The sequence below is a fragment of the Corvus brachyrhynchos genome, unplaced genomic scaffold (genome assembly GCF_000691975.1).
Source record: "Corvus brachyrhynchos isolate BGI_N302 unplaced genomic scaffold, ASM69197v1 scaffold213, whole genome shotgun sequence".
In the NCBI taxonomy this organism is placed as follows: domain Eukaryota; kingdom Metazoa; phylum Chordata; class Aves; order Passeriformes; family Corvidae; genus Corvus; species Corvus brachyrhynchos.
The window spans coordinates 2064761-2077540 of NW_008237233.1; the positions used below are offsets into that span (position 1 = coordinate 2064761).

The window sequence follows — 12780 nt, forward strand, 5'->3', positions numbered from 1 at the left end:
TTTCTGCAAGATTCCTGTTCCGATCTTCCTTCATCCTATGCTTTTTATTACTCTTTGAGAGAATTGGCATGTTCTGACAGCAATTTTTTTTTTTTTTTAACCTGTATTTCATTGATAAATATACATGTTTTACGGACTACATGTGTGGAAAGTTTTTAAGGGAATCTGGGCACTGATGCTCACTTAGTCACTGCTGAATCAAAAGGGATGGATTTTGATTAATTTGAAGAAGGCAAGAAACTTTAATTGAAGTTTTTGCAATTTAGTGACTGGTTTATTGTGTTGTTTGATTGAAAACATATTTCAGAAATTAGTGTGAAATACATGGTTTTAAACTCACTTGTAAAAACCAAGAGTAAGCATATTTAAAAATTGATTCGAGCTGCATGAAGCTGCTCCCTGGCAATTTGAACTCTGAAGCATATGCCTTCACAGCTATCTCACTCATTGCTGTTTTGCCCATTTAGTTTGCAGCTGTTTCACCTTGTTCATTTGTGCCGACCTAGTTTTTCTGATTAATTTAGTTGGCCATGGCAGAGAAGGGGAGGGAAGAAAGATAAAAAAGAAAAAAAGAAAAGGAAAAAACAGAAGAAGAAAGAAAAAAGTTTTTGCTTCCAGTTCTGTCAATGCACTCATTTTTCTCCATTGCAGCTTTCTCTGTTTTTTCACATCTTTTAAGCTTGGGATTGCTCATACACCATACTGTGGCGCTGCATGATAATCAGCTTCAGCAGACGTGTCTCTTAAGGCCTCTTCTCAGGGCAGAGACAGGAGGGTTTTTACAACAACAGGGTGAGCATAAATGCATTCTTTGGGAAGGTAAGTTTATACTTCATCAGGGAGCAGCATGAGAGGAAGTGGTGTTTTATTAAAAAAATCAAAATCCAAAAGACAACTCTCTTCAAGGAACTAAGAGATTTGTGAACTAAATAGCTGTCATGAAACCCATATTTTCTGATTATTTTGATTTTTTTTTTACAAAGCAGAAGTTGAATTATCCCATTCCCATCCTTTAAATAAGAGTTTGGGATTTTTTGGTAATTGATTTCTTAATTGAAGTTGAATAAATTTTCCTGTCCTGTTATTCTGAATTTTTTCCTCCCACACACCAATATTCTTTTGCTTTAGTAACTAAACTGAGATAACCCTTATTCGAACAACTTCCTAGTTAAGAATGTCTGATCTAGACAATTCAGTGCTGCTCTCTGCTGTGTGGTGTGAGTTACAGAAAAAAAAGTGTTAAGCTTAACATATTTGCTAATATATTTTCAGTACTCAGCACAAAATGCTTCGAATGTACATCTTCTCCTGTCCATAAAATGCTTTCAATACTAAAGGAAAATCTCTGAAGATTGTCCAGCGCCTTCATGGTTTGGGGGCTTTTTTGCTCATGAAGTGGATGTTAACAAAAGAAAAAGAGTTCATGATAGCTTAGCCAATGTTGCATAAGATAATTGATTTTTTTTTTTAATCCACAAAGATTTTTCAATTTGTTTATATAGGAATCCAGAAAAGTAATTTTTTTTTCTTTTTTTTTTAACCTGATGATTAGCAAAAATTATAAGAAAAATACACAGAACCATTCCATTTCACACTTGCAATGAAGGAGTTGAATTACCATAATTTTGACAATGTGCCTTTTATGAATTTGCAGTGACTAAAAGAGACTTTATGGAGCATGAGTGTTTGGAGCACAAGTGTTTCAAAGCAATTCAGAATTATTGAAGAGGTACAGGTTTTGTAAAGTGCTTCAGTTTGTTAGTGACTCCAGCGGTGTTGTAGTGAGTTTTGTAGGACTCTTAGCAGGGTCATGTGAACACCCTATAAATGCTCTTGTAATTTTTCCTGTCTTTTTTTCCCATCTCTGCATGTTGGTGCTGTTGCTGTAAGTCTTCCTCGACTTATATAAATATTTCTGTTGAGCAGCAGCATCCCACAGGCACCCTCAGCCTGGTCAGGCAAATGGGAGGGGGATCAGTGCAGCTCTACCACCATTCCCTGGTTCTGGTGGTGACACTACTCATGTGAAAGGGGCATCACCCCCTTGCTATAGAAAAAGAGGATGCGTTTCACCCTCCCATATCTGAAGACTAAACAGCTTGCAAAACTGAGATTAAAAAAAATTACTTTCTAGTTAGAAAAAGAACAAAACAAACCAAAAAACCACAACTAAGTTGTCACTTTCTTACTAACTATCCTGGACATGAAATTACTTTCCTATTCAAAGTGGTCTTAGGAATTGTAGAGAAACTGTCTCATCAGACGATGGTGTGGTTGAGTGTAAATCATGGCTTTCCCTCAGTTTTTCATCTTATTTTGAAAAGCAACAGGAGAATAGTTCAATTTCCTTTTCAGTTTCAGTTGTTATAATATAAACATTCTGCCTTGATATAACTAGCATTCACATATCCTATCAATAGTGCATTTTCTAGTTAATATTACACAGAATAAAGTAAAATTTCCTAACAAATTTACACCAAGTTTACTGCAAAAAAAAATTTTTTTTCAGCATTACACATTTGGAATTATATGTGCCTTTTATTTCATGGGTTGCTTTTAGCTTTTGAAATCCAACATCTTCTCAGCTGTGCTTCAAATAGTATTTTGTCTTCTGAATGAGTATAAACCCAAGATCATAACCAGGATCAAAGTGTGGGCAAGGTTGCAAGGGATCACTGGTGGGGTTATCTGGTCCTACCTCCCTAGCCTCATGTTTGCCTGTTTGGAAATGTGTATTTGTTTTCTCAAGGGTTGATTGCCTGGAAGCAAGTGACAGCAATTTGCTTCCATCAATGGTGATGGGAACTTTCACCCAAGGGAAAAAGGAAAAAAATATCAACAATATTCAGATAAAATTTTTATTAGTATTTGCTCAGGTCTACCCATAATAATGAGTCTTTAGGCTTTCCTATTTAGAGCACTTTTATTAAGGACACATTTGTGAATTAACACAGATATGCCGTACACTGTATAGCTGTAATTTTGAAATACTGTCAGTAAGACTGGGCAGACTAGTTTTTATTTGTTGCCATGGATACATCTGACCTTTTTAGGACTAACTAAGAGGAGTGTTAAAGAGAAAAGTGGCAGTAAGTCAAACATAGTTATGCAGTCTTACACACATATAATTTAAGAAGTCCTAGTCATAAAGTTACAAATTCCAAGAGGTTTGAGGCATTGCAGCTGGGTGGTGAAGAAGGCCTACTAAGAGCCCCACTCAAACTGCTCTCAGACTCCTACATGAAGGGGTGAGAGATTTGGCGGTTGGAAGGCAACAAAGGCTCATTTTCCTTTACTGTGGTATGCAAAGTTTACCCACCATTCAGTCAACAGGTGCCCACCCTGCACCCTGGCTGCCCCCATAGCACTGGGAATTTGCATTCCCACCAAGGAAGCACAACATGGTGTAACAAGAGTGCAAGTCCTGGTGAGGGAAGGAAGAAGTGATGTTAGGACAGGTGAGAATTCATCTGATACGGCATCAAGGACAACAAAAAAAGGTATGTACTGGAATTGGTGGCAGAGCAAAATGCAACAATATGAGACATGCTGCAGGTATTTTTTCCCTCAGATTTGTGCTGTCTCTCTGCTGAGGTTGGTGGGCAGATGCATTCATTGCAAAATCCTGTTCTGGCTGTACCAGGTTCTCTCTTAGAGCTTATTTCAATCAGTCAGAGTAATTAATCTTTAGGGCCACTTTGGAGCTTCCAACAGCACAATTTTACAGGTTATACAAATCACAACCTCAAGGTACCTTCTTCCAACCTCAAGGGACCTTCTTCCATCACTTTTTCTCTCTTCTGTCAAAATTATTTTCTACTGTTTGTCTTCTTTAGGTTGACCAGGTCACTACACATCACCAGGAATATTCCTCACCCTTTCACAGCTGTAACTTTTCATCATACTCTCCTTTCTGAGAATTTAGCAGCATCATTACCATTTGGGATACCTCTGCCTGCTCCAGGAATGTTTCCCCGAAACCTTGTTCCTCCCTTTACTGCCATTGCTAGCATCTTTTGGGCACTACAGCAAGTCACTCCTCTGCAGGTTATTAGTTCATCATTCCACCTGCTCTTGAACATTGATCCCTTCCTATATATGTGTATGTGTAGGGTTGTGTATATAACAAAGCAAAACAGAAAAATTACTCACCTCTTGATGTAGTGCTCTTTCCTCCCATCTACCACCCACCTCTTCCCTCTGAACACAGAGAGCTGCTGCCACCTCATACATATCTTTTGGTTGTTTCCAGAATTCCCAGAAAAATATCCGTTCTGAAAACTGCTGAGCTTTGGCCTCAGCAGCAGGATTTGATTAATAGATGGTTCATTTTGCCACTGAGCTATTCATCGGTGCTTATGCACCTCATGGTGGTGATGCCCAGAGGATGTGTATGTGTCTCCCCGCATGAGGATCAAGCCCATCAGCTTCTGAGATAAGATAATTTAACTCCCTTCATCTAGTTTTGAGAGATGCTGAGTGCACAGCTGAGGGTTATGGCTATAACAGACAGCTGCCCTGCTCTTCCTTTTAAGTTCTCTTTGCAGCTTAAGCCTGTCTTGGCTGATTTGCCTGAGTGCTCTAAGTTGTTTTTTGAACAAAGAATGACAAAAATAAATACAGGAAGAGGGAAATCAGGTGAGAAGTGGGGCTTTACGGTCTTTGTTGCTGTCATAGAATGATTTGGGTTGGAAAGGACCTTAAAGCTCAACTCATTCCACACCCCTGTCATGGGCAGGGACACCTTCCACTGGACCAGGTTGCTCCCAGCCCCGTCCAGTCGAGCCTTGGACTTTCAGGGATGGGGCATCCACAGCTTCTCTGGCACTGTGCCAGTGCCTCACCACTCACAGCAAAGAATGAAGCTGTTATTAACAGTGCTAACAAAAGTGTTCTAGAAACCTTGTGCTGCACCTAGAACACATCAGTGCATCGATGTTAACAGCCAGCTTCTTGTGCATTGCTTTGAGATTTACAGCTCATGGAAAGCCTTTGATACATCACTCTAAGCATAGACAACCATCTTTTCAGGACAAAGATCTCAGCAGTGTAAGAACGAGTAACCTACCGACAGCCCAATTTTCAAAGACAAAAATTAATTTTATAATGGTTTTCAAATAATTTTTCATGTATTTTCATTTTCAATGATGTGTGAATTAACTGTGAGACCTCTGGGTGAGGGAGTAGATCTACATGGCCAACCTCAGTGGTCCTAAACAGAGAACATTGATCATTGAAATGTAAAATAATTGGCTGACTCTGAATTTTTGTTTTATTTTTAATTATTCCTATGTCACCCCAAGAAGGAACCAAAAATACCAGTGGAGTCAAATTTTCAGTTAGTTAAAGTTGCTAAGATCCTTTTTAGCCATTACATTGTATATGCTTTATACTACCAAATGGCCCACATTCAACAAGTTCATATTTTGAGAAAAATAAGCCTTTGGCCACAAGAGTGGTATATATAAATATATACCAAAAGCTGAAGGCAGTCCATTTGTTGCCAGTTTCTTTTGGAATTGACTGGAAAATGCAGTGGCAACATTAATGCCTTAAGAGGCCTCCTAGAAACAGAGACTAGACAGGAGTAAAGGATTAAAAGAGGTATTTATTTGAAAGGCTTTCAAACGTACACCCTGGGGACCCTGAAGCTATTCTCAAAAATGGACCCCAGGTCACAAGTTCTTCACTCTTTTATAGGTTTGGTTCATTTGCATAGCAGGGTTAATTCTCCAATTAAAGCTTCAGTTTTCCCCTGAGCTTACCCCCCCATTAGTGGCTCTTTGGTTTGTATTTTTGGCCTAGGACAGTCTTGGTGTCCTTGGAAAGCAGGGCTGCAGAGGCTTTGTTATGTCTACCTAGCATGAGAGAGCAGAAGTTAACAGGCTGCAAGAAACTTCAGAGTCACACATCAAGAAGTACAGAATTTGAAAAATATAAAGGTTAAAAGCTAAGGCATCAATATCTCCTTGTTTTCCTGCAAGTGACTCAAATATATGCATTGATGAAGGCAGCAGAATTACTCATGTTTTGTGTTAAGCATCGTTAAGTATGCTTAGCTGAAGTATATTTAATTAAGCATAATTAAGTAAACTTAATTATTAAACTGAAAATGCTTTTGTATCTGCCTAATCAAAGTTCAGAGAGTTCAATAATTGAGCCATATCCTTCTGTACCTTTAATCACCTGCTTAACCCCAAATAATTTTAAACAAAGTCTGACTTATCAAAGCAAAAAGGTTGGTTTTCTTAATTTTGAATTGCATCATTACAGTACTCTGCACATCTATAGCTTTACAAAATAAACAATTCCTTATAGACTCTGAATGAGCTCTGCAAAGTGAACTAAATAAAAACTATTCAAAAAATAGATTTTAAAAAAGAAGAGGAGGAATTGAGCCTTCCGTTTCCTGTGGCTGTAGGTGTACTTTGTTGCTGGCTGCAGGGCTAACCCCAGCAACAGGTTGTGATGTTACTTAGCTGACTTGAGAATTTGACATTGTTAATAAGTGGGTTTGGTTCTAATTTTTTTAGGCTGTGTCATGTTCATGGCACATCACATGGGACTACCAAGGGGCTGCAGCCATTTGCTTGAGACTTTTGGGGATACTATGGCAAGCAGAAGTGGCTGAGAGCTTCCATCAGCTCTGGTGTGTGGATAAAGGATTTCAATGCCCCTCAATGTCAGTCCAGTATCGTTTCTGGGAATTTTTTCTGCATTTGCTGACTGACAATTCACTTGTAATAAATGGTTCTGAATATGTAAGAAGAGCCTCTTGGGAAAAAAATAGGATAATAATAAACACTCAATATTTTAACAAGGGGATCCTACAATATTTCTGTTTTATCCCTTTTGACCTGTAAGAGGGAAAAACTTGTCTCTTCAGGAAGGTGTGGATTTGCAAAACATAAAGGTTTGTTTTACATTGCTGTTGTTGATAATGATAATAATAATAATCATTCTTGTTGACTCCGGTGAGGGAAGACATGCAGACAATCAGTGTGATTGATAATGCAAGCTTCGGTTTATTGAAATCAAGACTCTGCTCTTATACACTCAAATATGCATACTTGTCACTTCTCTATTGACGCTGGGTAAAAAGCTACATTTTGCACATATTGCTGATGTTGCAATTTGGGAAATCAGGATTCTTCCTCATCTCTCATGGTCAGTACATCTTGTCAGCACGTCCTGTTGTTTATCTATAACAGGATTGTCAAGAACACTGTGTTTGTGTCCTTGCCTTTCTTTATTCTCATGATTTCTGTTCTCACGATTTCCTTTTTCTGCAGCTAGCAAAAGGCCTGCTGATTTCTGCAGTTAGCAAGAGGCCTGCTTATGTCAAGCTAAAAAGGTGTTTGCTTGTACAGCTCTTCCAGGGACCCATGTCCCTGATCCTCCAACCATTCCTCAACAATTCCCCCTTTTTGTGCAAGCAATACCTGGTTCATCACAGATGTAGGGATTTTGTATATCATTCTTTGCAGGCATTGGCACAGGCAAGGTAAGCACACTATTATTAATAATATTAGTAGTCCTACGGTGATCAAGTGTTGTACCAGTGAAACTAACCACGGTCCTAAGCCCAGTGATTTCAACCATCCCTCTAAGCCAAAACCATCTTCTTTCTGCAATTGTGTGGTTAATGGATGCAACTCATTTATCTGCCTGTGAATCAATCGGGAATGATCAGATAAATTCATATAGCACATTCCTTCAAAATCTTCACAACCATGTCCTTGGGCTAATAACAGAAAATCAATCGCAGCTCGGTTTTGCAAAGTAGCATGCCTCACTGAATCCACATCTACTAAGAGGTCTGATAATGCCTTTGACGTTGCATTAGTTTGCTTAGCAAGCCAACAGCCTAGCTTGTTTAGCATGCCAAGGGCTCCGGCAGAAGCAACTCCAGGGGTTAAAACAGACGCGCTTATTATGGCTCCAGGGGACCAAAATTTAACATTATCTCAGCATTCAGCTGTGAACTGATGAGCCATACGCCTTACTCGGTGATGTCGGGTCATTTTCAAAATCATTGATGTATTTGGTGTTAGCAAAGACAACCTGCCAATTGTACACAGTCCACCTCTCAATCGAGAGGGAATTCCTAGCCATGCTCAATCACCACAAATCAAAAATTAGCCAGATGGTAGAGCTAGAGGGGTGTTAGTAGATATGGACAGTTTTGTAGCAGTATGATTGCACCAAATGGAACTATTGCCGTACACTGGTAGGCTAGAATTTACATTAATGACAGATATACTGCAGCCTTTCTTCTGACATGTGCTACTTTTCCAATTAAACATAACACAAGCGTCTGCCTTTACAGATCCTAATAATTCTAATTCTTGCAGTTCTACAGGGGCAATAGGCAAGTGAGGTGCCCACTGATCCCAATGGTCGACTGTGAATGATGGATTAGTCACATTACAGGTCAGGATCTGTGCTGGACATGGCCAAGCATCTGTTGGCATCCTACTAAGCAAGTGGAAAAAGGATTTCCGGGAGAAGAAAGAGATAGGCAGATAGCATCTTGTTTGGTTAGGTTAGCTATAGTCACCCAAATATTTGTCTTTGGCTGTGCTGGGACCCATGCTTGGGAGCTAGATATCAAGCAAGCACTAACAATGATGAATTTTATACTGAGACAAATTAATATTTTCCCATTTACGTTTTTCTGCATCCCACTCATCTTCTAGTACTTCATGTAGGACGGGAATGCTAACTTCTTTTCCACACTGTAAATCTAATATGCGGGACCTATTAAACTCTTCCAGCCGCTTTGTACCTTGCTGTACCAGCCAAACAAGTAAGAGGCGCTGCCATGTGGCCAAGCTTTCAATGGGAGTCAAAGATTGTTCAACCGAGTGGCCGATATAACTTTCTAAAGCTTGAAACCAGTTTTCTCGGTCATGCTAACACCTGGTGCAGCAAGGAACTAATGCGATTCCTTGGTGTATCCAAATTCTTCTATTACAACGTCCAGAAAGTATTTTGACCCAAGCCCTACAGGCTATTCGACCGCAGCTAAGGCAGTCATCATATCTTTGACTAAACCGGGGATCAGGATTTATTCCTGGCTTAAGTGGATCATATGTAAGCAATTCTGCTATTCTTTCTGGTGCTATAGAGTGCACCCTAACTCCAAGTAAAGCTTGCAGTCTATATACATAAGGCACAATGGCTCTTTTCAGTCTCTCCTGTTCACGTCGGACTGCTTCGGGCTCCAGTGTCAGCGTTGACTGCGTCAGATTCTGTCGCTGCGCAGGCCCAATGGCTGGGTACCCACAAGGGTCCTGCTGGAGTAAGCACACACATGTAACCCCTACCCATGTATTGAACTTCAGCGGGCCCCTGCCAGATCCCTGTAGCTGGGTGCCTTTACATCACATGAAAAGGTTTTACTAATTTCTTCTTTGCTTCTGTAATACCACTATGAAGGTAAGCGGGTGCAGCATCACTGTCTCCAAACAAACACAAGTAATTTAACACATACAGGGTTTTTGCTAATTTCTCCTGCACATCTGGAATGTCATTGAACTTAGCTAGATATAACTTCAGCGTTTGATTAGCTCGCTCTACAATGGCCTGCCCTGTGGGTACATGAGGGATTCCGGTGACGTGTTGCACACTTCATTGCTGGCAGAACTTGCGGAGTTGCTCACTAGTATAAGCAGGACCACTGTCTGTCTTGATCTGTTCTGGTACACCCATCACGGCAAAGCAGCTGGTCAGGTGTCGTATCACATGAAGGGCTTTTTCGCCTGTCTGTGCTGTTGCCCATATAAACTTGCAAGTGTCTATGGTGACATGCACATACTTCAGTCTGCCAAACTCAGGAACATGGGTCACATCCATTTGCCATATTTCGTTCGGGCCTAAGCCTCAAGGATTAACCCCAACACCGAGACCTGGGCCATGATGGCTACATGTTGGACATGCCTGTACTATTCCCCTGGCTTCCTCCATGGTAACATCAAACTGTCTATGAAGGCCTCTGGCATTCTGGTGGAATGTGTTATGGGCTTCTCGTGCTTTTGCAAATTCACTGAACGGCACTGTCACTGAGACTAACTGGTCTGCATAAGCATTCCCTTTGCCCAGGCCCTCTGTCCATTTGTGACTCCTGATAGGTATTATAGGATAGGCACATGTTCTCTGACCAATGGCTGCTTGGAGCTGATGCAGTAGTTCAAACAGGCGTCTGTTGCTTATGTCTCTTATCCTAGCATCCTCTATTTGTTCTACGATGCCAGCAACATATAAAGAGTCTGACACTACATTGAGCTTAACAGTCAACCACCGCTTGAATGCCCAGACCACAATAGCAGCTAATTCAAGGGTCTGCAAAGAGTCTCCAGGTTCAGCCTCTAGTATCTGATGACACCATTGACCTTGAACTTGCCACGTTGCAGCTGCTTGTCGGGACTTCTTTCCGGCGTTGGCGAATACTGTTACTGCTTCTCGTAGTGGTTGTTTACTTCTTTTGGGAATCTGAATCCATGTATGCTGAGCCATCCATTTCAGTACAGGGGCCTTAAGCGGTTGTACTTCAATTTGCTGGGCATTGCTTAACAGGCTGATTTGTAGAGCTTGAGAGTGTTGCAAGTACCAATCAAGCTCATCTCATTTCATTGGCAAATAAATCATTCCTGGCTCTTGCCCAGTGACTTGTATTATGCGGTTGCGGCCTTTCTGTACTAATTCTGCCACATTATCAATATTTTGTTGCAATGTTGTTTTGGGCTGTAGGCTTGTGAACATCCACTCCAGGACCCTAACTTGCTCCCCCGTTTTCTTTTTGCACTGAGTCAGTGCACCGATAAGCTGACTTGCTCCGTGGAGGACAGTAAAATCGACTGGAAGACCAGTGTCCATATGATCAACTGCTCTATCTGCAATAACAGTACTGATACGCTGGATAGTATCAATTTGTTCTGGTGTGGGCCGAACTGGCAAAGAGGGATCAGTCCCTCTCAGCAGAGGTCTCAGCATCTCTAGGTCTTCATTACTGATACCTACAACTGGCCGTAACCACTGCAAGTCACCCATGAGTTTTTGTGCATCTTGCAGGGTCTTAATATTAGTTTGAATTGTTAATTTTTGTGGCTTGTTCTTGATCTGCACTTCGGTAATGCTCCACCCTAGGTGTTTCCAAACAGGTGTACTCTGAACTTTTTCTGGTGCAACAATCAAGCCATACTGTTTTAACTGATTGGTGAGCAAGAGTTCTTGTTGGGGGGTAATTGGGTCTTGCTGAGCGACAAGGATGTCATCCATGTAATGATAAATAATAGTTTTTGGCCAATGCGTCCGAACTGGCTTCAGTGCAGCATCAACATACATTTGACACAAGGTGGGGCCGTTTTTCATTCCTTGCGGAAGCACTGTCCACTCATATTGAGATGCAGGTCCTTCCCTGTTTATAGCAGGGAGGGTGAAGGTGAAACGAGGCATGTCATTAGGATGTAACGGTATAGTAAAAAAGCAGTCTTTTAAGTCTACTGTTAACAAATGCCAGTTCTCGGGCACAACTGCAGGGTTAGGAAGACCAGGTTGCAGGGCTCCCATGGCTTGCATTTGTGCATTGATGGCACGCAAATCATGCAATAGCCAATACTTCCCTGATTTCTTTTTGATCACAAAGATAGGAGTATTCCATAGACTCGTAGATGGTTGCAAATGTCCTTGGCTCAGCTGTTCATGCACTAATGCATGGGCTTGTTGCAGACATTCCCTTTTAAGCGGCCACTGCTCGATCCACACGGAGCCATTTGTGAGCCAGTGCAGAGGTATCGGGAAAGTCAATGCAGCGGCCGGTATCAAAAAGGTGTTTCAGTGGTTAATACAAAACCTAACTGGTTGAGCACATCTCTTCCTATTAAAGCATTGACTTTCTCAGGCAGAGGCATCACTGTGACTATAACAGATGCAGTGCATCCATCCAGTATAATTTGAATTCGATTTCGACTGTGTTGCACTGACGCAGTGCCTCTGACACCTTTGACTCCTCCTGCTGCATACTGAAGGGGCCAATGCGGAGGCCAGCATGTGTTGGCAACTATTGTTAAGTCTGCTCCAGAGTCTAAGAGAGCAGATAACGTCAGGGTGTCGCTGCCATGAGTGAACACAGCAGTAGCAACTGGCCGCCGAGCTAGTGGGAGGGGAAGAAGAGCAAGACTCCCAGTTGAACCAAAATTTCTTGTTCCCCGCTCTGACGCTTCTTCGGCTATAGCTGCAGTCAGGTGAGGCAAAGGTATTAATTGAGCAATTTTGCTATGTGCTGGGATGTGCACAGGTGGAAAGTGAGTTTGAGCCATGATGCAAATCTCTTCTTTATAGTCTTTGTCAATTAGGCCAGGCAATATAAAAAGTCCTTTCATGCTACTAGAAGAGATAGGGCTCCGTGACACTGCCCATTGATGACTAATGGCCCTTTTATGCCTGTTGGAATTTTCCGGGGCCGGTCATCAATTAAAGTCACATCTATTGCTGTTGCCAGGTCCAGGCTGAGGCTTCCCTGAGTTGCAGGCCACAGGCATTTGGCAGATTGTAGGGAGCTGCGGAGACTGGCATCGCTACTGCTGGGGCCACTGTTGGTGTCAGCGCGCCGCGACCCTTCGTGCTCGGTCTCCCGTTTCCCAACCTTTTCCGGCAGGCTTCCGTGGAGGGATTATTGACATTGCAATTATGGCACCATACTTGTTGGACCTGACACTGCCGTTTCATGTGTCCTTTGTGACCACATCGGAAGCACTTGACTTCTTTAGGCTTATTTTA

At 41.6% G+C, this 12780-nt stretch overlaps 1 protein-coding gene across 1 annotated transcript; it reads right to left on the reverse strand.

The window, feature by feature from the left end:
• Positions 1–10604: 10604 nt before the first annotated feature.
• LOC108445505 (endogenous retrovirus group K member 18 Pol protein-like) lies at positions 10605–11835 on the reverse strand (the record flags this gene model as incomplete). The annotated part of the gene is made up of 1 exon (XM_017729528.1): positions 10605–11835. A coding segment is annotated over one exon (1209 nt), but the record flags the coding sequence as incomplete, so codon positions are not given.
• Between the last annotated feature and the right edge of the window lie 945 nt (positions 11836–12780).